This window comes from Lethenteron reissneri, chromosome 11, assembly GCF_015708825.2.
Source record: "Lethenteron reissneri isolate LAM-NWPU_2019-01 chromosome 11, ASM1570882v1, whole genome shotgun sequence".
Taxonomy (NCBI): domain Eukaryota; kingdom Metazoa; phylum Chordata; class Hyperoartia; order Petromyzontiformes; family Petromyzontidae; genus Lethenteron; species Lethenteron reissneri.
The window spans coordinates 12,539,527-12,564,290 of record NC_083789.1 but is presented as its reverse complement, the minus strand read 5'-3'; the positions used below and the strand labels follow the sequence as shown (position 1 = coordinate 12,564,290).

At 59.3% G+C, this 24,764-nt stretch overlaps 1 protein-coding gene across 1 annotated transcript in view; it reads right to left on the bottom strand.

The window, feature by feature from the left end:
- The window catches only part of LOC133341459 (disheveled-associated activator of morphogenesis 1-like), a 61,539-nt gene that overhangs the window by 18,324 nt on the left and 18,451 nt on the right, over positions 1–24,764 (bottom strand). The window contains exons 4-20 of the mRNA XM_061550109.1: positions 15,802–15,873; positions 15,263–15,357; positions 13,135–13,468; positions 12,656–12,766; positions 12,387–12,490; positions 11,439–11,505; positions 11,190–11,307; positions 10,570–10,708; positions 10,012–10,070; positions 9,611–9,792; positions 8,501–8,761; positions 8,217–8,324; positions 7,104–7,213; positions 6,519–6,603; positions 5,072–5,178; positions 4,694–4,782; positions 3,794–3,962 (exon numbers count right to left, since the gene is read on the bottom strand). Coding sequence (XP_061406093.1) covers positions 3,794–3,962; positions 4,694–4,782; positions 5,072–5,178; positions 6,519–6,603; positions 7,104–7,213; positions 8,217–8,324; positions 8,501–8,761; positions 9,611–9,792; positions 10,012–10,070; positions 10,570–10,708; positions 11,190–11,307; positions 11,439–11,505; positions 12,387–12,490; positions 12,656–12,766; positions 13,135–13,468; positions 15,263–15,357; positions 15,802–15,873 — 2,210 coding nt within the window. The remainder of the gene's footprint in view (positions 1–3,793; positions 3,963–4,693; positions 4,783–5,071; positions 5,179–6,518; positions 6,604–7,103; positions 7,214–8,216; positions 8,325–8,500; positions 8,762–9,610; positions 9,793–10,011; positions 10,071–10,569; positions 10,709–11,189; positions 11,308–11,438; positions 11,506–12,386; positions 12,491–12,655; positions 12,767–13,134; positions 13,469–15,262; positions 15,358–15,801; positions 15,874–24,764) is intronic.

The window sequence follows — 24,764 nt, the reverse complement described above, 5'->3', positions numbered from 1 at the left end:
TGGTGACTGTGGTGGTGGTGGTTACTGTGGTGGTGGTTACTGTGGTGGTGGTGGTTACTGCGGTGGTGGTTACTGTGGTGGTGGTTACTGTGGTGGTGGTGGTTACTGTGGTGGTGGTTACTGTGGTGGTGGTTACTGTGGTGGTGGTGGTTACTGTGGTGGTGGTGGTGGTTACTGTGGTGGTGGTTACTGTGGTGGTGGTGGTTACTGGTGGTGGTTACTGTGGTGGTGGTGGTTACTGTGGTGGGTGGTTACGTTACTGTGGTGGTGGTTACTGTGGTGGTGGTGGTTACTGTGGTTGTGGTGGTTACTGTGGTGGTGGTTACTGTGGTGGTGGGGGTTACTGTGGTGGTGGTGGTTAGTGTGGTGGTTGTGGTTACTGTGGTTGTGGTTACTGTGGTGGTGGTTACTGTGGTTGTGGTTACTGTGGTGGTGGTTACTGTAGTGGTGGTGGTTACTGTGGTGGTGGTTACTGTGGTTGTGGTTACTGTGGTGGTAGTTACTGTGGTGGTGGTGGTGGTGGTTACTGTGGTGGTAGTTACTGTGGTGGTGGTGGTGGTTACTGTGGTGGTGGTTACTGTGGTGGTGGTTACTGTGGTGGTGGTTACTGTGGTTGTGGTTACTGTGGTGGTTACTGTGGTGGTGGTGGTTACTGTGGTGGCGGTTACTGTGGTGGTGGTGGTTATTGTGGTGGTGGTTACTGTGGTGGTTACTGTGGTGGTAGTTACTGTGGTGGTGGTGGTTAGTGTGGTGGTGGTGGTTACTGTGGTGGTGGTGGTTACTGTGGTGGTGGTGGTTACTGTGGTGGTGGTGACTGTGGTGGTGGTGGTTACTGTGGTGGTGGTTACTGTGGTGGTGGTGACTGTGGTGGTTACTGTGGTGGTGGTTACTGTAGTGGTGGTGGTTACTGTGGTGGTGGTGGTTATTGTGGTGGTTACTGTGGTGGTGGTGGTTACTGTGGTGGTGGTTACTGTGGTGGTGGTGACTGTGGTGGTGGTGGTACCTGTGGTGGTTGTGTTTACTTGTGGTGGTGGTTAATGTGGTGGTGGTGGTTACTGTGGTGGTGGTTTACTGTGGTGTGGTGGTTACTGTGGTTGGTGGTGGTTACTGTGGTGGCTGGTTTACTGTGGTGGTGTTACCGTTGGTGGTGGTTTAACCTTGGTGGTGGTTAGTCCCTATGGTGGTGGTTACTGTGTTGGTGGCTACTTGGTGGGTGGTTACTGTTTTGTGGTGGTGGTTACTGTTGTGTTGGTGGTGGGTAGTTGTTGTGGTGGTGGTTAGTTGTGGTGTGTGGTTACTGTTAGTGGTGCGTGGTTACTGTAGTGGTGGTGGTTACTGTGTGTGGTGGTTACTGTGGTGGTGGTTACGTGTGGTGGTGGTGGTTACTCGGTGGTGGTGGTGGTGGTTACTGTGGTGTTGGTTACTGTAGTGGTGGTGGTTACTGTGGTGGTGGTGGTGGTTACTGTGGTGCTTACTGTGGTGGTGATGGTGGTTACTGTGGTGGTGGTGGTTACTGTGGTGGTGGTGGTTACTGTGGTGGTGGTTACTGTGGTGGTGGTTACTGTGGTTGTGGTTACTGTGGTGGTGGTGGTTACTGTGGTGGTGGTTACTGTGGTGGTGGTTACTGTGGTGGTGGTTACTGTGGTGGTGGTGGTTACTGTGGTGGTGGTGGTGGTTAGTGTGGTGGTTGTGGTTAGTGTGGTGGTTGTGGTTACTGTGGTGGTGGTTACTGTGGTGGTGGTGGTTACTGTGGTGGTTGTGGTTACTGTGGTTGTGGTTACTGTGGTGGTAGTTACTGTGGTGGTGGTTACTGTGGTTGTGGTTACTGTGGTGGTGGTTACTGTGGTGGTGGTTACTGTGGTTGTGGTTACTGTGGTGGTAGTTACTGTGGTGGTGGTTACTGTGGTTGTGGTTACTGTGGTGGTGGTTACTGTGGTGGTGGTTACTGTGGTGGTGGTTACTGTGGTGGTGGTTACTGTGGTGGTGGTGGTTACTGTGGTGGTGGTTATTGTGGTGGTGGTTACTGTGGTGGTGGTGGTTACTGTGGTGGTGGTTACTGTGGTGGTAGTTAGTGTGGTGGTGGTGGTTACTGTAGTGGTGGTGGTTACTGTGGTGGTGGTGGTTACTGTAGTGGTGGTGGTTACTGTGGTGGTGGTGGTTACTGTGGTGGTGGTTACTGTGGTGGTGGTGGTTACTGTGGTGGTGGTTACTGTGGTGGTGGTGGTTACTGTAGTGGTGGTGGTGGTTACTGTGGTGGTGGTGGTTACTGTGGTAGTGGTGGTTACTGTGGTGGTGGTGGTTACTGTGGTGGTGGTTACTGTAGTGGTTGTGGTTACTGTGGTGGTGGTTACTGTGGTGGTGGTTACTGTGGTGGTGGTGGTTACTGTGGTGGTGGTTACTGTAGTGGTGGTGGTTACTGTGTTGGTGGTGGCTACTGTGTTGGTGGTTACTGTGGTGGTGGTGGTTACTGTGGTGGTGGTTACTGTGGTGGTGGTTACTGTGGTGGTGGTTACTGTGGTGGTGGTGGTTATTGTGGTGGTGGTGGTTACTGTAGTGGTGGTGGTGGTTACTGTGGTGGTGGTTACTGTGGTGGTGGTTACTGTGGTGGTGGTTATTGTGGTGGTGGTGGTTACTGTGGTGGTGGTGGTTACTGTAGTGGTGGTGGTGGTTACTGTGGTGGTGGTGGTTACTGTGGTGGTGGTTACTGTGGTGGTGGTGGTTACCGTGGTGGTGGTGGTTACTGTGGTGGTGGTGGTTACTGTGTTGGTGGTGGTGGTTAGTGTGGTGGTGGTTACTGTGTTGGTGGTGTTGGTTACTGTGGTGGTGGTTACTGTGTTGGTGGTGGTGGTTACTGTGGTGGTGGTGGTGGTGGTGGTTAGTGTGGTGGTGGTTACTGTGGTGGTGGTGGTTACTGTAGTGGTGGTGGTTACTGTAGTGGTGGTGGTTACTGTGGTGGTGGTTACTGTAGTGGTGGTGGTGGTTACTGTGGTGGTGGTTAGTGTGGTGGTGGTGGTTATTCTGGTGGTGGTGGTTAGTGTGGTGGTGGTTACTGTGGTGGTGGTGGTTACTGTAGTGGTGGTGGTGGTTACTGTGGTGGTCGTTACTGTGGTGGTGGTTACTGTGGTGGTGGTGGTTAGTGTGGTGGTTACTGTGGTGGTGGTGGTTACTGTGGTGGTGGTGGTTACTGTGGTGGTGGTTACTGTAGTGGTGGTGGTTACTGTGGTGGTGGTGGTTACTGTGGTGGTGGTTACTGTAGTGGTGGTGGTTACTGTGGTGGTGGTGGTTACTGTGGTGGTGGTGGTTACTGTGGTGGTGGTGGTTACTGTGGTGGTGGTGGTTACTGTAGTGGTGGTGGTGGTTACTGTGGTGGTGGTGGTTACTGTGGTGGTGGTGGTTACTGTGGTGGTGGTGGTTACTGTGGTGGTGGTGGTTACTGTAGTGGTGGTGGTGGATACTGTGGTGGTGGTGGTTACTGTAGTGGTGGTGGTTACTGTGGTGGTGGTGGTTAGTGTGGTGGTGGTTACTGTGGTGGTGGCTACTCTGGTGGTGGTGGTTAGTGTGGTGGTTACTGTGGTGGTGGTTACTGTGGTGGTGGTTACTGTGGTGGTGGTGGTTACTGTGGTGGTGGTGGTTATTGTAGTGGTGGTGGTTATTGTGGTGGTGGTTAGTGTGGTGGTGGTTACTGTGGTGGTGGTTACTGTGGTGGTGGCGGTTAGTGTGGTGGTGGTGGTTACTGTGGTGGTGGTTACTGTGGTGGTGGTGGTTACTGTAGTGGTGGTGGTGGCGGCGGCACCTGTCTGTGCTGGACTTGGTGTCGGCGATCTTGTTGAGGCTGGCGATGCGGAAGCCGAACGCGTTCCCTCGCTGCCCTTTGTTCATGAAGTTGCCGAACGCGAGGACGACCTCCAGGAGCTGGCGCAGACTCTCGCAGCTCAGCGCCTCGCGCGACGCCTCCAACACCGCTACCCAGACACACAGAGACAACGACAAAGAGACCCCCCCCCCCCTCAGTGTAGCTTTTACACGCTCCAGGGGAAAGCGCTGCTCTTAGCGCCGGGCGCCATCGAAGTCCAGCACGGCACGCGAGGGGGTGAATTGCAGGCAGCTCACGCTCCGCACAGCCAAGCACGCATCCTCACGTTCACTCACTCACTCACTTGTTCACCCACCCACCCACCTACTCACATCTTCACTCACTCACAGACTCACTCACTCGTTCACTCACCCACCCACTCACATCTTCACTCACTCAGACTCACTACAAGTTCACTCACTCGTTCACTCACCCACCCACCCACGTCTTCACTCACTCAGGGTGAGGAGAGCAAGGAGGTTTGGAGGAGGGTGAGGAGAACGGTGGGCGAGGAGGTGGGTGAGGAAGGTGAGAAGGGTGGGTGAGTTGGGTGAAGAGGGTGGGTGAGTTGGGTGAAGAGGGTGGGTGAGTTGGGTGAAGAGGGTGGGTGAGGGAGGTGGGTGAGGGAGGCGAGAAAGGTGGGTGAGGAGGGTGAAGAGCGTGGGTGAGGAGAGTGGGTCAGAGGATGGGTGAGGAGGGTGAGGAGGGTGGTGAGGAAGGTGGGTGAGGAAGGTGAAGAGGGTGGGTGAGGAAGGTGAAGAGGGTGGGTGAGGGAGGTGATGGTGAGGAGAGTAGGTCAGAGGGTGGGTAAGGAGGGTGGTGAGGAAGGTGGGCGACTACCTTCCACCTTGGGCTTGCACTCCTCCACGCGCTCCGCAAACTTCTTCTTGAAGTAGAGCGCCTGCAGCCGCTGCTGGTAGTGGGGGATTCTGGGGGGGGGGGGGGGGGGGTGTCAACTCTCACCGTGCCAGTGGAGCGGTGTGATGTGCGTTGTGTGGCGTTGTGTGGCATGGTGTGAGTGGGGTGGTGTGTGTGGTGTGCATGGTTTGTGTGTTGTGGTGTGCGTGGGGTGCTTTGCGTGTTGTGCATGGTGCGAGTGGTGTAGAAAGAGTGGTATGGTGTGCTTGGTGTAGTTGACGTGGTGTGAGTGGCGTGAGTGGGGTGTGTGGTGTAGTTTCTGTGGTGTACTTGGTCTGCGTGGTGTGGTGGGACCCGCACCGGCTCATGTCGAACAGGAAGCGGTCTGCGCGCGCCATGCGCTCCGTCTCGTTCTTGTGCTCCTCCAGCAGGTCCACGTCGCTCTTCTCCGGCACGAATTTCAGCAGCTAGGGGCAGATATGGGTGACCCGGTGACCCCACAACCCCATGATCCTGCTACCCTAGTGAGTCAGACTTCCACACCTGACCACGAGGTAAAGGGGTGCACATGTATGTGTCGAGCATCCATTTTGACCGTGTAGTTTGTGAAGCCTTCGAAGGCTGTACCAGAGGAATTTCCATCTGGTACAGATATAATGGGTGGCTAATCAATGCCGGGGTGCGGTCAAGGGATGGCTCCCTATTGGTCAACCATGTTATGTATGCTGATGATCTGGTGATTGCTGATCACTTAGAGGATGAATTGGAGGCACTGCTACCGAACCTGGAGTGTGCCACGAAGAGGTGGGGACTTACCATCATCCCCACCAGAACGAAGCACCTGCCTGGGTATTTTGTACCATCGGACACTCCACCCCCACAACTCACAATTTGTGATGGGGCAATTGTGGAGAAAGTGGAGAGTTTTCCATACTTGGGCAGTGTGCTCATAACCGGCTCCGGTTTGACAGCAGAGGTCTCACTCCGAATCAGTCCAGCGGCATCTGTTCATCGGCTGTGTAATGCTATGCAGAAGCTATCTGGTCTGTTGCTCCACATGAAGCTTTGGGTCTTCTTGGCCATGGTAATCCCCTCCCTTTTCTATGCTAGCAAAACGTGGACTCCCTGAATGGAACATCTTCTCCAGTTAGAAACATTTAGGCTGGCCTGCCTATGATCCATCCTGGGTTTAACAAGGCTGGATTGTGTGAGGAGCTCACAAATCCTTGAAAGTTCTGGACAAAGTCCCATCGGTGAACTCCTCCGGCAGGCAAGGCTGCGTTGGCTGGGTCATGTAGCCCGCACACCCAGCCCACGCATTCCTAAACAGTGTTTGTTTGGCCAGATAGAGGGGGCTAAATGGGTGAAGCACGGGCTAGAGAAGAGATGGAGTGATGTGGTACAGGAGGACGTGGAGCTGAGTGGAATTGCCGATGACTGGTACCAGCGGTGTCAAGATCGGCCTCTGTGGCCATTTGGAGGCAGTCGCCCTCCAGCAACAACGGAGGGCAGAGGAGTGACGCTCACAACAACGAGCGGAGCGCTGGGTGGCTAAAAGCAGCAAGTTGGCACAGTAGGGTGTTACAGCTGGTGGTGCATCTACCGGTCATCTCAGTCAGCCAACCCGTGGCACCTGGGTCTGTGCAGAGACCTCCTGTGAGCGAGCCTTCGACACTTCACGTGACTTCAAAGTGCACCTGACCTGGCACAGACGCCGTGGCGACGTCACTGTCATCTCGTGGCGAATGGCGGTTGTATTGGTATTGGTGTGAGAGTGAGAGAGTGAGTGAGGGAGTGAGAGCCCCACCTGCTCCAGCATGTCTTTGGGGAGGTCTTCGTGCTCGTCCATCTGCATGACCGCGCGCTTGATCTCCTCGTTGGTCAACTTCAACCTGAGGTGAACGTGGCATCAACAACATCAACGACATCAGCAACGTCAACAATATCACCACTACCACCAACAATCAAATCAACACCACCAACACGACCGGTAACATCAACACCACCAACACCACCGGTAACATCAACACCACCAACACCACCGGTGACATCAACACCACCAGTAACATCAACACCACCATCACCACCAGTAACATCAACACCACCATCACCACCAACACCACCAACACCACCAGTAGCATCAACACCACCAGTAACATCAACACCACCATCACCACCAGTAACATCAACACTACCATCACCACCAGTAACATCAACACCACCATCACCACCAACACCACCAACACCACCATCACCACCATCACCACCAACACTACCAACACCACCAGTAGCATCAACACCACCATCACCACCAACACTACCAACACCACCAGTAGCATCAACACCACCGCCATCGGTAGCAAGGCCCCAGGCGACCTCCCCCCCCACGCACTTGGAAAGGAGGATGACGCAGTTCTGGGCCCTGCGACCGTCAATGACGCTCAGCTCCTTGGCCTTCCGGCTCGCGTTCAAGATGTCCTCTGTCGAGCCCACGTTATCCCTCTGGTGGGGGGAGGGGGGGTCACAGCTCAACCTCTGCGGTGACAGAGGCGATGGTGGTGATGATGACGTTGCTTGTGGTTCAGACGATAGTGGGGATGGTAATGTCGATGATGACGTTGATGATGACAGTGGCGTTCATGTTGACGGTTGCTGATTATGATCCCGGTAGCTGATAGGATGGTTACGATGATGATGATGATGGTCCTGGTTGGTGACGAAGACAACAATGAAAACGATGATGGTGGTGCTCGTGCTCGAGATGCCGATCGTGGTCAAACAACGTGCGTGAGCGTCACGGGTGCAGGGAGGCTTTAATCCAGCAGCGGAGTGACGCAGACTCTGCGTTAGCGAGTACAGTCGCTCATCGATTATATTGATCCAGCAGCGGAGTGACGCAGACTCGGCGTTCGCGAGTAGTCGCTCATCGATTATATTGTCCGGGGGCTTCGGGGAGGAGGGGTCGCTGGATTTTCAAAAACGCCGGATAATCAATCATCATCATCATGATTTAAAATAGATTATTTTTGCACACTGTCGCACGACATTATGTTTGTAGGCGTTGTGTACATGTTTTTCTAGTGTTTTAAATTAGTTTACACTGAAATTGGCATGAACATACAAACTGACAAAACTAAAATTCCTATTTTAAAAAGTTACTTTATTTACTGTACCATACTTACGACTCCAATCTCGATGGTTCTGCATGGGGCGATGTATTTCCATCCAGTATTTTGATTGTTTAAGTTGAATGTAGTGTATAATGTACCATATTTAGCACTGAAATCAAGCCTTGCTACTTTTTTTGTCACGTACACTGTGCTGATGGCCGGACTGATTATAGCCTTTGGAGCGGTTTTGCCGGCTTCGCCAGATCAGCCCGGGACCTCTGGGTAATGTTGGATAATCGATGATCAACTTGTACGCTCATATTGATGAAAACGGCGGTGATGGTGGTGAAATGATGGTGGCGATGATGATTGTGACGACATTGGCGAGTGTGCACCTGAGGCTTCTGGTAGGCCGAGAAGGTCTTCTCCAGGTCCTCCAGATCCAGGACCTTGAAGACTTTGAGGTCGTCGATCTCGTTCCACACCGTGTCGCCGAGCTTATTCTGCGGCCCGGAGGGATTCACATCTCGGAGGCGTTCATTCACGAACTCGTCACCAATCAACCAATCACGAATCGACATATCACCAGGCCATCGTTTCCCTGCACCTACAGCTGACCTCTGATGACCCCTGCCACCCCCCCACCCCACAACCCCGCGTAACCCCGCAACCCCCTCACCTCGGGCAGCTTGGTCCAGTTGAAGGACTTGAGGGGTTGCGACGGCTGTGGGAGGTTCTTCCTCTTGGTGGTGCCCTGGCCGCTCATCCCCGGCAGGGGAGGAGCCCCGGGTGGGCCCCCCGGGGGAGGGGGAGGCGGGGGGGGAGGGGGTGGCCCCCCGCCGGGGGGCGGTGGTGGCCCCGCGGGGCCCCCCAGGGCGGAAGAGGCGAGGGAGCCGTCCTGCCCGGGACTGCCGGGGGCCAGGCCACCGGGAACCGCTCCCTGCGGGCACACGGGCCGCACGCACGGGTTTATCATCACGGCCTCCACGGGGGGGGGGGGGGGGGTCACAATACCTTCAATCACCCCGCCCACCCCACGCCCCCACCTCTGACCCCCCTCCCCTCCCCCCCACCCCCATTCATCCCTACAGGTTAACGAGGTCAGGGTCCCAGGGATCAGATCGGGGTCCCTGCGCCTGGCCAGATTCCCTAGTCCAGGTTCAGGGTATTGTGTTGTGTTACGGTCCTTGATGTCATTGCAGGATTTCTGAGGCTCGGGTCCCAGTCAGGATTACTTATGGTCAAGGATAGTGTTGCTCAAGGTTAGGGTTACTAGGGGTCAGGGTTGTTAAGGGTCAAGGTTAGGGTTACTAGGGGTCAGGGTTGTTAAGGGTCAAGGTTAGGGTTACTAGGGGTCAGGGTTGTTAAAGGTCAAGGTTAGGGTTACTAGGGGTCAGGGTTGTTAAGGGTCAAGGTTAGGGTTACTAGGGGTCAGGGTTGTTAAGGGTCAAGGTTAGGGTTACTAGGGATCAGGGTTGTTAAGGGTCAAGGTTAGGGTTACTAGGGGTCAGGGTTGTTAAGGGTCAAGGTTAGGGTTACTAGGGGTCAGGGTTGTTAAGGGTCAAGGTTAGGGTTACTAGGGGTCAGGGTTGTTAAGGGTCAAGGTTAGGGTTACTAGGGGTCAGGGTTGTTAAGGGTCAAGGTTAGGGTTACTAGGGGTCAGGGTTGTTAAGGGTCAAGGTTAGGGTTTCTCGGGGTCAGGGTTGCTCAGGGTCAGCCTTACTCGGGGTCAACATTATGATTGTTTGGGGGGTCAGGGTTCAGGGTTGCCGGGGGGTCAGGAGGTCACCGTGCGGGCCAGCTGTGCGGCGAGCGCGGCGGCCTGCTCACGGGCGCGGCCCAGCTCCAGGCTCTCGCGCTCGAGGCGCTCCTTCATGCGGCCCAGCAGCCCCTCCAGCTCCTCCTTCTCCTGCGTCTTGGCGTCGCACTCACGCTCCTTGCGCTCCAGGCGGCCCTGCACCTCCCCGTGCTCTACCCGTGGTGGGGTCGCGGGGTCACGGGGTCACGTCGATCACAGGGGTCACAAGACGGCGTCACGACGCGTGGGGGTTACGACGTGTGGGGATCAAACGGGCCTTAGTAAATACGGGGTCACGTGGGGTCACGTGGGGTCACGTGGGGTCACGTGGGGTCAAATACGATCGGAGGTCACGGGCCCCTCACTCCGCTACCCACGTCCCCCCTCCTCACCTTTCCTCATCTTCTCCGCTTGCTCTTTCCACTGTTTCACTTCGCCTTCATTCACCAACCTGGGAGAACAGCGGACGTGCGGTGAGGAGTGCGGGGAGATCGGTGAGGAGAGCGGAGGTTTGCATGCGATGTGTGATGCTGTTCTGGGTGTGGTGTGTGCGGCGCGGTTTGCTCTGCATTGTGTTGTCTGTTGTGCTGTATGCTGCGCAGTGTGCTTATCTTATCTTAAAATAATTTATATAATGCCTTATCCAAGGCACATTACACAGAATTAATAATAGTACATATTAATGTAATGGTGGAGATGAGGTTAATTAAATAGATGAGAGGAAGCAATGGGAAAATCTGTGATGCGTGAAATCAGTGAACGTGTGCCGTGCTGCGCGATGTGCTGTGTGGTGGTGTACGCTGTGTTGTGTGGTGTACTGCGTGGTGTGCTGTGCAGTGCTGTGCACTGTGCTGTGCGCTGTACAGTATGCTGCGTGCTGTGCACCACGTGGTGTGCTGTGCACCACGTGGTGTGCTGTGCGATGTTCTGCGCTGCGAGGCAGTCCCCACATGCGCACGATGTTCTTGACGTTGAAGTTGTCGAGGGGCGCGATGTCCGGGTCCTCCCCACGTGGGCCCTGCAGCACCATCTGCTGCACCAGGCGGTCGAGCAGCTGCCAGTGCTGCACCGTAGTGCCCACCTTCTTGTCTGCACCACCACCACCATCATCATCAACATCACCGGTACCATCATCACCACCACCGTCGTCGTCATCATCATAATCATCAATAACATCACCACCACCATCATCAACATCATCGGTACCATCATCATCACCACCACCACCGTCGTCGTCGTCGTCGTCGTCGTCGTCGTCGTCGTCATCATCATCATCAATAATAATATCACCACCACTAGCATCAACATCACCATCACCGGCAACATAATCGACATCACCATCACTATCCCTGGCACCATCTTCACCACCAGCAGCACTGTCGTCATCAATAACATCACCACCACCATCATCAACATCACCGGTACCATCATCATCATCATCACCACCACCACCATCTTCATCATCAACATCACCTCCACCACCATCAACATCACCGGCACCATCATTGTCACCATCGTCGTCATCTCGAGCCATCGTTCGTCAGCCTCGCGCGACGCCTGCCCCACTCACAGGGCATCTGCAGGCAGTGGAAGAGGATGGACATGAGGTGGGGGTACGCGTCCGTGAAGCTCAGTTTCTTCCGGATCGCCTCGAACATCTGCCCCGCACTCCGCGTGTCGATGTGCGTCTGAGACACGGGGAGGTGGGGGGCAGCGGGGGGGGGGGGGGGGGGGCGTGTTAGATTGAAGCCCGGGCTCCACGCTGGGGCACGCTGCTCGAGGCCGGTGGGGGGAGGGGGCAGTGAGCGCCGGTCCTCACCGTCTCGAACCTCCGCGCGATCTCCGCCTCGTCCTCGTTCCGCGACATCTCGAAGAAGTCCAAGTGCCTGCGTGGGCGCACGCAGACGCACGGACACACACGCTTACAAAGATCCCCCGTGTAGCCTGCACAGACTGTTGGGGCAAGTGCTGTTCGCGAGCACCTATGAAGGCCGGCACGGCACATGACGGGGTGGGTGGCCAGCACCACGCTCGGCCACCTTTCTCTCCCTAGAGGCAATGTTTACACACCGCACAGTACTCATTTGAGGCTGACTCGACCTAGGGGAGGCCCGTGACTGATTCAGATAATTGTCACTGGTGTTGGCCGTGAGCGGGAATCGAACTCGGGTTGCCGGGTTCATAGCTCAGTGCGTTAACCACTGACTATCGCTCCCCAAGTCAAAGACAAAGATCCCCCGTATAGCCTCTTTAATAGACTGTTAGGTCAAGTGCTGTTCGCGAGCACCTATGAAGGCCGGCACGACACGCGAGGGGGTGGGTGGCCAGCACCACGCCCAGCCACCTTTCTCTCCCTAGAGGCGAAGTTTACACACTGCACCACGTACTCATTTAAGGTTGAGTCGACCTAGGAGAGGACCATGACCAATTCAGATAATCGTCACTGGTGTTGGCCGTGAACGGTTATTGAACTCGGGTCGCCGGGTTCGTAGCGCAGCGTAGCGCTAACCACTACCGCTCCCCATACACACACATGGACAGACAGACACAGACTCATGCAAAGGGGGCTGAACGTCGATGTGCACACATCGCTCACCCGGCCAGAGACACCCGGCACCCGGCCGCCGTTTCTCTCTGGGATTCCGGTTGGAACTGGAGAGAGCTGGGAGGCGGCAGGCGACCAGCAGCCACAGCAAGAATCATACTGGATGCGGTGTGCCGTGTGTACGGTGGGCCTGGGGCTGGAGGCGGGTGGGGGAGGGGTCACCTGTCGAGAGTGGTGTTCTCGAGCTCGCGCAGCGCGTCGATGAGCGGCTGCAGGCCCAGCATGAGGAGCTCATAGCGCAGGTGCAGCCGGAACTCCAGCTTCTCCTGGCTCGCACAGCGGGGGTCGCGGTGGGGTCACGGTGGGGTCACGGTGGGGTCACGGAGTTATGGGGTCAAGTTCACGTGTCACAGGGTCAGGGTAGTGGGTTTAGAGTTGACGTTCTGCTTGGTGCGAGGGTTGGAGTGAGGGAGGGATGGGGGGGGGCCCACCTTCCCGGGCCCCGCGTTGAGCACGGCGTTGAAGAAGGACATGATGGCCGTCTTGAGGCCGAGCTCCTGGCGGTAACGTCCCGTGTTGCGTGCGAGGTCACTCATCAGCGTCTGCGGGAGAGTGAGGAGAGTCGTGCACCACAAGAGCCTCGCTGATTTTGCGAAGACTTTGGTCATCGAGTTGCAGCAAAATTATATGAAACACAAAACGCCTTCCGTAAGTAATACGATGATGATGACAATGACAATGACGGTGAGTGGTGCCCATCACAGAGGAGCCGCGAGTCGACTTAAGAGAGCCGGAGGACACGTCGCGAGACGGGAGGAAAGGGACACGGGAAGAAGAATGGTGACGAAGGTGGAAGCACCGAGAGTGCCGGTGACGGCGCCGGTGACGACGGTGGCAGTCATGATGACGGTGACAATGCCGGCAAGGACTGTGACGGCGACGTGGTGTGCGGCGTCGAGCGTGGCGTCACCTGGAAGCGCGTGCGCTCGCTGGCGAACTGCTGGAAGTTGACCATGGCCTGCAGCACCTTGCGGTGGCCTCCCGGCACGAGGCAGAGCGCGCCCAGGATCTCGAGCGCGGCCACCTTGGTGCGCGGCGCGTCCACGGCGAGGCTGCGCGCGATGGCGTCCACGGCGCTGGGGTGGGCCAGGACGTGCGCGCGGCCCTGCGCGTTGTTCATCAGCGCCTTGACGCAGCCGATGGCGGCGGCGTGCGCGGGCCCCGACGCCGTGTCCTCGTCCATGCGCTCCAGGAAGTGCAGCAGCGCCGACAAGCCGTCCAGCTCCATGAAGCGCGTCACGAAGCTGCGCGTGTGTGCGCGTGCGTGTACGTGCGTGTGAGCCCATGCGTGTGTGTGTGTACGTGTGTGCGCGTGCGTGCGTGTACGTGTGTACGTGCGTGCGAGCCCATGCGTGTGTGTGTGTACGTGTGTATGTGTGTGTGTACGTGTGTGTACGTGTGTGCGCGTGCGTGCGTGTACGTGCGTGTGAGCCCATGCGTGTGTGTGTGTGTACGTGTGTATGTGTGTGTGTACGTGTGTGCGCGTGCGTGCGTGTACGTGCGTGTGAGCCCATGCGTGTGTGTACGTGTGTATGTGTGTGTGTACGTGTGTGCGCGTGCGTGCGTGTACGTGCGTGTGAGCCCATGCGTGTGTGTATGTGTGTGTATGTGTGTGTACGTGTGCGTACGGAGCAGTGCGGGGGTGCAGAAGCGCAGTGGTTAGCCCCCTGGTGACGCAAGTTCGACCGATAATGGTGGCGAATATATTTGAACTGGTCTTGAACCTCCCCGAGGTCGACTGGGCCTTAAATTAGCACCTGGCAGGGTGTAAGGTGCCAGGGTGTGATGTGTAAACAAAGATGTGATGCGAGACAAAGGCGGCAGGGTGTGGTGCTGGCGACCCACCCCCTCGTGTGTCGTGCCGGCCTTAACAGGCGTTCACTGACGGCACTCGTCCCACCCAACTGCCTGTGTAGGCCGCACGGGGGATCTTGTGTGTGCGAGACCCAAGCAGGAGATGTGAGGTGAGGGTGAGCTGAGGGTGAGGTGAGATGAGGGTGAGATGAGGGTGAGGTGAGATGAGGGTGAGGTGAGGGTTCAGGGAGAGAAAGTAAGACCAGGTGTGAAGGGTTGGGGAGTAGGAGATATCAGGTGAGCAGAGACACGGTGAGGAGCATTGAGGACATGGGTGCAGGGTGTCGGGGTGCAGGGTGTCGGGTGCAGGGTGTCGGGGTGCAGGGTGTCGGGTGCAGGGTGTCGGGTGTCGGGTGTAGGGGTGCAGGGTGTCGGGTGCAGGGTGTCGGGGTGCAGGGTGTCGGGTGCAGGGTGTCGGGTGCAGGGTGTCGGGGTGCAGGGTGTCGGGTGCAGGGTGTCGGGTGCAGGGTGTCGGGTGCAGGGTGTCGGGTGCAGGGTGTCGGGTGCAGGGTGTCGGGTGCAGGGTGTCGGGTGCAGGGTGTCGGGTGCAGGGTGTCGGGGTGCAGGGTGTCGGGTGCAGGGTGTCGGGGTGCAGGGTGTCGGGTGCAGGGTGTCGGGGTGCAGGGTGTCGGGTGCAGGGTGTCGGGGTGCAGGGTGTCGGGGTGCAGGGTGTCGGGGTGCAGGGTGTCGGGTGTCAGGGTGTGGGGTGCAGGGTGTCGGGTGCAGGGTGTCGGGTGCAGGGTGTCGGGTGCAGGGTGTCGGGTGCAGGGTGTCGGGGTGCAGGGTGTCGGGTGCAGGGTGTCAGGGGTGCAGGGTGTCGGGGTGCAGGGGTGCAGGGTGTCGGGGTGCAGGGTGTCGGGGTGCAGGGTGTCGGGGTGCAGGGTGTCGGGGTGCAGGGTGTCGGGTGCAGGGTGTCGGGGTGCAGGGTGTCGGGGTGCAGGGTGCAGGGTGTCGGGGTGCAGGGTGTCGGGGTGCAGGGTGTCGGGGTGCAGGGTGTCGGGTGCAGGGTGTCGGGGTGCAGGGTGTCGGGGTGCAGGGTGTCGGGTGCAGGGTGTCGGGGTGCAGGGTGTCGGGGTGCAGGGTGTCGGGGTGCAGGGTGTCGGGGTGCAGGGTGTCGGGGTGCAGGGTGTCGGGTGCAGGGTGTCGGGGTGCAGGGTGTCGGGGTGCAGGGTGCAGGGGTGCACCGGATGGGCTGGGTGCGCAGCGCCGTCTTGAGTCCCTCCACCACCTGCGCGCGCTCCGCCTGCTCCTCGGGGCTGTAGCCACTCACCGAGGTCATCTGCAGCACCGGGCCAGACACTCACCACTCAGCTCACTCATCACGTCACTCACCACTCAACTCACCACTCAACTCGCTCATTACGTCACTCGCCAATCATCTCACCACTAAAATCACCACCCAACTCAGCACTCAACTTACCCTGTCACTCACTTACCCTGTCACCACTCAACTCACCATCACCATGTCACTCACCCACGCACCCATTCACTCACCCACTGACCCACCCATGCACCTGCTCGCTCACCCACCCATTCACTCACCCACTGACCCACCCATTCACTCGCTCACCGACCCATTCACTCACCCACTGACCCACCCATTCACTCACCCACTGACCCACCCACTCGCTCACCCACCCATTCACTCACCCACTGACCCACCCATTCACCCCCCCACCGACACACCCGTCACAGGTTGCTGCGTCACCTCGCCGCCACTCACCGAAGACATCTGGTTGATGCTATCGATGTAGTAGTCGGGCCAACTCGTGGCCGAGCGGTTCGGATCCTCCTCCTGAAACAACAGCACCACCACCAGCATCATCATCATCAGCACCAGCAACATCATCAGCACCAGCAACATCGTCAGCATCAAAATTTGTATCATGTGTGTATCTGTGTGTATGTGTGGGGAGCAGCAGCGAAATGGTTATTGCGCTGCGCTACGAACTCGGCGACCAGAGTTCGATTCCCGCTTACGCCTAACACCAGTGACGATTATCCGAGCCGTTTGTGCGTCTCTCCTCTGATGCTGACTACACACCGCCCCAGGTTCTCAAATGGGCGGCGGCCTTCAGAGGGTGCTTTCTCACACGTGGACTTTCTGCGACCAATGTTATCCAGCAACATTTTTTTTGGTTAGATACAAACGTGTCATTACACCCTCCACCCAGCATAGCTAGCCAGGTTTCTCACGTAAACACAAACATGCCAATTAGTCACTCGTTCAGGACACTAGTATGTTGTAGAGTAAACCCACGACATCAGTTTCATTTATTAGCTATAACCCTGTGAGCCATGCGGCTCTTGACTCGGGTGCAACCGCAACAAAAACATGAACAAGAAACATCTTAAAGGTGACTACACGCAACAGGAAATCCAGGAAAAAACAGCAAAGTCTTCCAGAAAAAACAGCGTATTTCAAAACACCGTACAATTCGTGTACGACGTTTCGCCGGTAATTATAAGCAGCCTCAACATAGGCGCTACTCGCTAACAGCCACTTGCCTCTGCAGTCTGTTAAATCTGTGCGTATGTGTGTGTGTGTTTGTGTGTGCGTGTGTGTGTGTTTGTGTGTGCGTGTGTTTGTGTGTGTTTGTGTGTCTGTGTGTTTGTGTGTCTGTGTGTCTTTGTGTGTTTGTGTGTGTGTGTGTTTCTGTGTGTGTGTGTGTGCATGTGTGCGTTTGTGTGCGTGTGTGCGTTTGTGTTTGTGTGTGTTTGTATGTCTGTGTTTGTGTGTGTGTGTTTTGTGTGTGTGTATGTCTGTGTTTGTGTGTGTTTGTGTGTTTGTGTGTATCTGTGTGTGTCTGTGTGTGTGTGTATGTGTATGTTTGTGTGTGTGTATGTTTGTGTGTGTGTGTGTTTGTGTGTGTTTGTGTGTGTGTGTTTGTGTGTGTGTTTGTATATTTGTGTTTGTGTATATGTGTGTTTGTGTATTGTGTGTTTGTGTGTGCGTTTGTGTGTGTATGTGTGTGTTTGTGTGTATGTGTGTGTGTTTGTGTCTGTGTTTGTGTCTGTGTGTGTGTGTTTGTGTATGTGCACCTATCTTTTCATCGGTTGCGTAACGCTGTGTGGAAGCTACCTGGTCTGTCGCTCCGCACGGAAGCTTCAGGTCTTCTCGGCCACGGTCATTCCCTCCCTTCTCTACGCTTGCGAAACGTGGACCCTCCTAATGGAGCATCTTCGTCGGTTGGAAACATTTAGGCTGGCCTGCCTACGATCCATCCTGGGTTTAACCAGGCTGGATTGTGTGAGGAGCTCACAAATCCTTGAAAGATCTGGGCAAAGTCCCATCGGTGAGCTCCTCCGGCAGGCAGGGCTGCGTTGGCTGGGTCATGTAGCCCGCATGCCCAGCTACCGCATGCCTAAACAGCTTTTGTTCGGCCGGATCGAGGGGGCTAAACGGGCGCGGCACGGGCTGGAGAAGAGATGGAGTGATGTGGTACAGGAGGACGTGGAGCTGAGTGGACTTGCCGATGACTGGTACCAGCGGTGTCAAGATCGGCCTCAGTGGAGGAGGCTCGTGAAGGACGCTACTGGGCAGTTGGAGGCAGTCGCCCTCCAACAACAACGGAGGGCGGAGGAGTGACGCTCACAACAACGAGCGGAGCGCCGGGTGGCTAAAGCACAGCAAGTTGGTACAGTAGGGGGCACAGGTGGTGCATCAGCCAGTCATCTCGGTCATCTCGGTCAGTCGACCCGTGGCACCTGCTGGGTCTGCCCCGTGACCTCCTGCCAGCGGCCGTTCGACACTTCACGTGGCCTCAAGGTGCATTTGGCCTGGCACAAGCGTCGTGGTGACGTCACCGCCACTTAGTGGCGAATGGCGGTTGTTGTTGCACCTGTCCAGCTGGTGTGGCTGCTCGTGTGACAATGTGGATTGACCGGACACTAAACTCGTTGTTATTGTTCTGTGATTTACCTCCTTTAACTCGCAGGGTGGCGTCCGGCAACAATGCGCTCATCCTCACAACAACTTCCCACACACGCCTACCACCACATAACTACACCGCGTCACACGTCCCAGACGCCAAAGCGCACGCACGCACACAACGTCACCGTCCTACACCTACCACACCCAACCCGCGCCGGGAGTGGTAGGTGTACCTGCGATTAGCACGGTCGGCAACGTACGGTGCAAAAGAAGTTCACCGTACATACGTACGTGCGTTGTCGTCTCTCCCCCGCTGCGTTCAACAACCACACTGCAGGTCACAACAACAACAACAGATATAAAGACAAAGACGCCCCCGTGTAGCCTTAACAGACTGTTGGGGCAAGTGCTGTTGGCGAGCAACTATGAAGGCTGGCACGGCACATGCGGGGCTGGGTGGTCAACACCACGCCCGGCCGCCTTTGTCTCCCCAGTGGCGATGTTTATACACCGCACCGGGTACTCAATTGAGGCGACCTTGGGGAGGCGCAGGCTGAAAATAATCGTCACTGATGTTGGCCGTGAGCGGGAATCGAACTCGGGTTCGCCAGGTTCGTAGCGTAAACCAATACACTCCCCACAAAACAACAACACTCACACACACCCACTCGCTCAGTCACCTACTCCGTCACTACATTGCAAGGCACCCCACTTCCTCCACTGCTCCACTCTGGAATCCCCTCTCCCATCATCGTCGTCGTCATCTCTTCTTCCCAAGCTCTCACAACAACAGTTAACCTCGCTCAATTCAAGAAACACGTCACACTCTCCGTGTCCATTCCAACGTTGCTAACAGTGCTGATTGTTGCTGGCTGCTCTGATGCGCCGGGGCCGCGATTTAAGCAAAAATGTAATTTGCTAACACATCGCACGTCAGAACCTACCGCATACCACGTCACTGCCCCCCCCCATCCGCATACCACGTCACTGCCCCCCCCATCCGCATACCACGTCACTGCCCCCCCCCCATCCGCATACCACGTCACTGCCCCCCCATCCGCATACCACGTCACTGCCCCCCCCCATCCGCATACCACGTAACTGCCCCCCCCCATCCGCATACCACGTCACTGCCCCCCCCCATCCGCATACCACGTCACTGCCCCCCCCATCCGCATACCACGTCACTGCCCCCCCCATCCGCATACCACGTCACTGCCCCCCCATCTGCATACCACGTCACTGCCCCCCCCCCATCCGCATACCACGTCACTGCCCCCCCCATCCGCATACCACGTCACTGCCCCCCCCATCCGCATACCACGTCACTGCCCCCCCCATCCGCATACCACGTCACTGCCCCCCCCCATCCGCATACCACGTCACTGCCCCCCCCATCAGCATACCACGTCCACTGCCCCCCCCATCCGCATACCACGTCACTGCCCCCCCCATCCGCATACCACGTCACTGCCCCCCCCATCCGCATACCACGTCACTGCCCCCCCCCATCCGCATACCACGTCACTGCCCCCCCCCATCCGCATACCACGTCACTGCCCCCCCCCATCCGCATACCACGTCACTGCCCCCCCCATCCGCATACCACGTCACTGCCCCCCCCATCCGCATGCCACGTCACTGCCCCCCCCATCCGCATACCACGTCACTGCCCCCCCCCATCCGCATACCACGTCACTGCCCCCCCCATCCGCATACCACGTCACTGCCCCCCCCCATCCGCATACCACGTCACTGCCCCCCCCCCATCCGCATACCACGTCACTGCCCCCCCCCATCCGCATACCACGTCACTGCCCCCCCCCATCCGCATACCACGTCACTGCCCCCCCATCTGCATACCACGTCACTGCCCCCCCCCCCATCCGCATACCACGTCACTGCCTCCCCCATCCACATAACACGTCACTGCCCCCCCCCCATCCGCATACCACGTCACTGCCCCCCCCCCACCCGCATACCGCGTCACTGCCCCCCCCCATCCGCATACCACGTCACTGCCCCCCCCATCCGCATACCACGTCACTGCCCCCCCCCATCCGCATACCACGTCACTGCCCCCCCCATCTGCATACCACGTCACTGCCCCCCCCCATCTGCATACCACGTCACTGCCGCCCCCCCATCCGCATACCACGTCACTGCCCCCCCCCATCCGCATACCACGTCACTGCCCCCCCCATCCGCATACCACGTCACTGCCCACCCCATCCGCATACCACGTCACTGCCCCCCCCCATCCGCATACCACGTCACTGCCCCCCCCCATCCGCATACCACGTCACTGCCCCCCCCCATCCGCATACCACGTCACTCTGCCCCCCCCATCCGCATGCCACGTCACTGCCCCCCCCCATCCGCATGCCACGTCACTGCCCCCCCCCCATCCGCATGCCACGTCACTGCCCCCCCCCCATCCGCATGCCACGTCACTGCCCCCCCCATCCGCATACCACGTCACTGCCCCCCCCCCATCCGCATACCACGTCACTCACTGCCCCCCCCATCCGCATACCACGTCACTGCCCCCCCCATCCGCATACCACGTCACTGCCCCCCCCTTCCGCCTACCCCGTCACTGCCCCCCCCATCCGCATACCACGTCACTGCCCCCCCCCATCCGCATACCACGTCACTGCCCCCCCCCATCTGCATACCACGTCACTGCCCCCCCCCATCCGCATACCACGTCACTGCCCCCCCATCCGCATACCACGTCACTGCCCCCCCCATCCGCATACCACGTCACTTGCCCCCCCCATCCGCATACCACGTCACTTGCCCCCCCCATCCGCATACCACGTCACTGCCCCCCCCCATCCGCATACCACGTCACTGCCCCCCCCCCCCCATCCGCATACCACGTCACTGCCCCCCCCCATCCGCATACACGCACTGCCCCCCCCATCCGCATACCACGTCACTGCCCCCCCCATCCGCATACCACGTCACTGCCCCCCCCCATCCGCATACCACGTCACTGCCCCCCCCCATCCGCATACCACGTCACTGCCCCCCCCCATCCGCAATACCACGTCACTGCCCCCCCCCATCCGCATACCACGTCACTGCCCCCCCCATTCCGCATACCACGTCACTGGCCACCCCATCCGCATACCACCACGGCCCCCCTCCGCATACCACGTCACTGCCCCCCCCATCCGCATACCACGTCACTGCCCCCCCATCCGCATACCACGTCACTGCCCCCCCCATCCGCATGCCACGTCACTGCCCCCCCCCCATTCCGCTCCTGCCCCCCATCCGCATGCACGTCACTGCCCCCCCCCATCCGCATACACGTCACTGCCCCCCCCATCTGCATACCACTCACTGCCCCCCCCCCATCCGCATACCACGTCACTGCCCCACCCCATCCGCATACCACGTCACTGCCCCCCCCCCATCCGCATACCACGTCACTGCCCATCCGCATACCACGTCACTGCCCCCCCCATCCGCATACCCACGTCACTGCCCCCCCCCCCATCCGCATGCCACGTCACTGCCCCCCCCATCCGCATACCACGTCACTGCCCCCCCCCATCTGCATACCACCGTCACTGCCCCCCCCATCCGCAGACCACGTCACTGCCCCCCCCCATCCGCATACCACGTCACTGCCCCCCCCATCCGCATACCACGTCACTGCCCCCCCCATCCGCATACCACATCACTGCAGGCCCCCCCCATCCGCATACCACGTCACTGCCCCCCCCCATCCGCATACCACGTCACTGCCCCCCCCATCCGCATACCACGTCACTGCCCCCCCATCCGCATGCCACGTCACTGCCCCCCCCCCCCCATCCGCATGCTACGTCACTGCCCCCCCCATCCGCATACCACGTCACTGCCCCCCCCCATCCGCATGCTACGTCACTGCCCCCCCCCATCCGCATACCACGTCACTGCCCCCCACATCTGCATACCACGTCACTGCCCCCCCCATCCGCATACCACGTCACTGCCCCCCCCCCCATCCGCATACCACGTCACTGCCCCCCACATCTGCATACCACGTCACTGCCCCCCCCATCCGCATACCACGTCACTGCCCCCCCCATCCGCATACCACGTCACTGCCCCCCCAATCCGCATGCTACGTCACTGCCGCCCCCCATCTGCATACCACGTCACTGCCCCCCCCCCATCCGCATGCCACGTCACTGCCTCCCCCCCATCCGCATACCACTTCACTGCCCCCCCCCCCCCATCCGCATGCCACGTCACTGCCCCCCCCCCATCTGCATACCACGTCACTGCCCCCCCCCCATCCGCATACCACGTCACTGCCCCCCCCCATCCGCATACCACGTCACTGCCCCCCCCATCCGCATACCACGTCACTGCCCCCCCCCCATCCGCATACCACGTCACTGCCCCCCCCCATCCGCATACCACGTCACTGCCCCCCCCATCCGCATACCACGTCACTGCCCCCCCCATCCGCATACCACGTCACTGCCCCCCCCATCCGCATACCACGTCACTGCCCCCCCCCCATCCGCATACCACGTCACTGCCCCCCCCATCCGCATACCACGTCACTGCCCCCCCCCATCCGCATACCACGTCACTGCCCCCCCCATCCGCATACCATGTCACTGCCCCCCCCATCCGCATACCACGTCACTGCCCCCCCCATCCGCATACCACGTCACTGCCCCCCCCCATCCGCATACCACGTCACTGCCCCCCCCCATCCGCATGCCACGTCACTGCCCCCCCCCATCCGCATACCACGTCACTGCCCCCCCCTCATCTGCATACCACGTCACTGCCCCCCCCCATCCGCATACCACGTCACTGCAACCCCCCCCATCCGCATACCACGTCACTGCCCCCCCCCCATCCGCATACCACGTCACTGCCCCATCCGCATACCACGTCACTGCCCCCCCCATCCGCATACCACGTCACTGCCCCCCCCATCCGCATGCCACGTCACTGCCCCCCCCCATCCGCATGCCACGTCACTGCCCCCCCCCATCCGCATACCACGTCACTGCCCCCCCCCATCCGCATACCACGTCACTGCCCCCCCCCCCATCCGCATACCACGTCACTGCCCCCCCCCCCCATCCGCATACCACGTCACCGCCCCCCCCCATCCGCATACCACGTCACTGCCCCATCCGCATACCACGTCACTGCCCCCCCCATCCGCATACCACGTCACTGCCCCCCCCCCCATCCGCATGCCACGTCACTGCCCCCCCCATCCGCATACCACGTCACTGCCCCCCCCCATCTGCATACCACGTCACTGCCCCCCCCCATCCGCATACCACGTCACTGCCCCCCCCCCATCCGCATACCACGTCACTGCCCCCCCCATCCGCATACCACGTCACTGCCCCCCCCCATCCGCATACCACGTCACCTGCCCCCCCCCATCCGCATACCACGTCACTGCCCCCCCCCCTCCGCATACCACGTCACTGCCCCCCCCATCCGCATACCACGTCACTGCCCCCCCCATCCGCATGCCACGTCACTGCCCCCCCCCCATCCGCATGCTACGTCACTGCCCCCCCCATCCGCATACCACGTCACTGCCCCCCCCCATCCGCATGCTACGTCACTGCCCCCCCCATCCGCATACCACGTCACTGCCCCCCCCATTTGCATACCACGTCACTGCCCCCCCCATCCGCATACCACGTCACTGCCCCCCCCCATCCGCATACCACGTCACTGCCCCCCACATCTGCATACCACGTCACTGCCCCCCCCATCCGCATACCACGTCACTGCCCCCCCCATCCGCATACCACGTCACTGCCCCCCCCATCCGCATGCTACGTCACTGCCCCCCCCCATCTGCATACCACGTCACTGCCCCCCCCCATCCGCATGCCACGTCACTGCCTCCCCCCCATCTGCATACCACGTCACTGCCCCCCCCCCATCCGCATGCCACGTCACTGCCCCCCCCCCATCTGCATACCACGTCACTGCCCCCCCCCATCCGCATACCACGTCACTGCCCCCCCCATCCGCATACCACGTCACTGCCCCCCCCATCCGCATACCACTTCACTGCCCCCACCCATCCGCATACCATGTCACTGCCCCCCCCATCCGCATACCACGTCACTGCCCCCCCCATCCGCATACCACGTCACTGCCCCCCCCCATCCGCATACCACGTCACTGCCCCCCCCCATCCGCATGCCACGTCACTGCCCCCCCCCATCCGCATACCACGTCACTGCCCCCCCCTCATCTGCATACCACGTCACTGCCCCCCCCCCCATCCGCATACCACGTCACTGCCCCCCCCCCCCATCCGCATACCACGTCACTGCCCCCCCCCATCCGCATACCACGTCACTGCCCCATCCGCATACCACGTCACTGCCCCCCCCCATCCGCATACCACGTCACTGCCCCCCCCCCATCCGCATGCCACGTCACTGCCCCCCCCATCCGCATACCACGTCACTGCCCCCCCCATCTGCATACCACGTCACTGCCCCCCCCCCATCCGCATACCACGTCACTGCCCCCCCCCATCCGCATACCACGTCACTGCCCCCCCCATCCGCATACCACGTCACTGCCCCCCCCATCCGCATGCCACGTCACTGCCCCCCCCCCATCCGCATGCTACGTCACTGCCCCCCCCATCCGCATACCACGTCACTGCCCCCCCCCATCCGCATGCTACGTCACTGCCCCCCCCCATCCGCATACCACGTCACTGCCCCCCCCATCTGCATACCACGTCACTGCCCCCCCCATCCGCATACCACGTCACTGCCCCCCCCCATCCGCATACCACG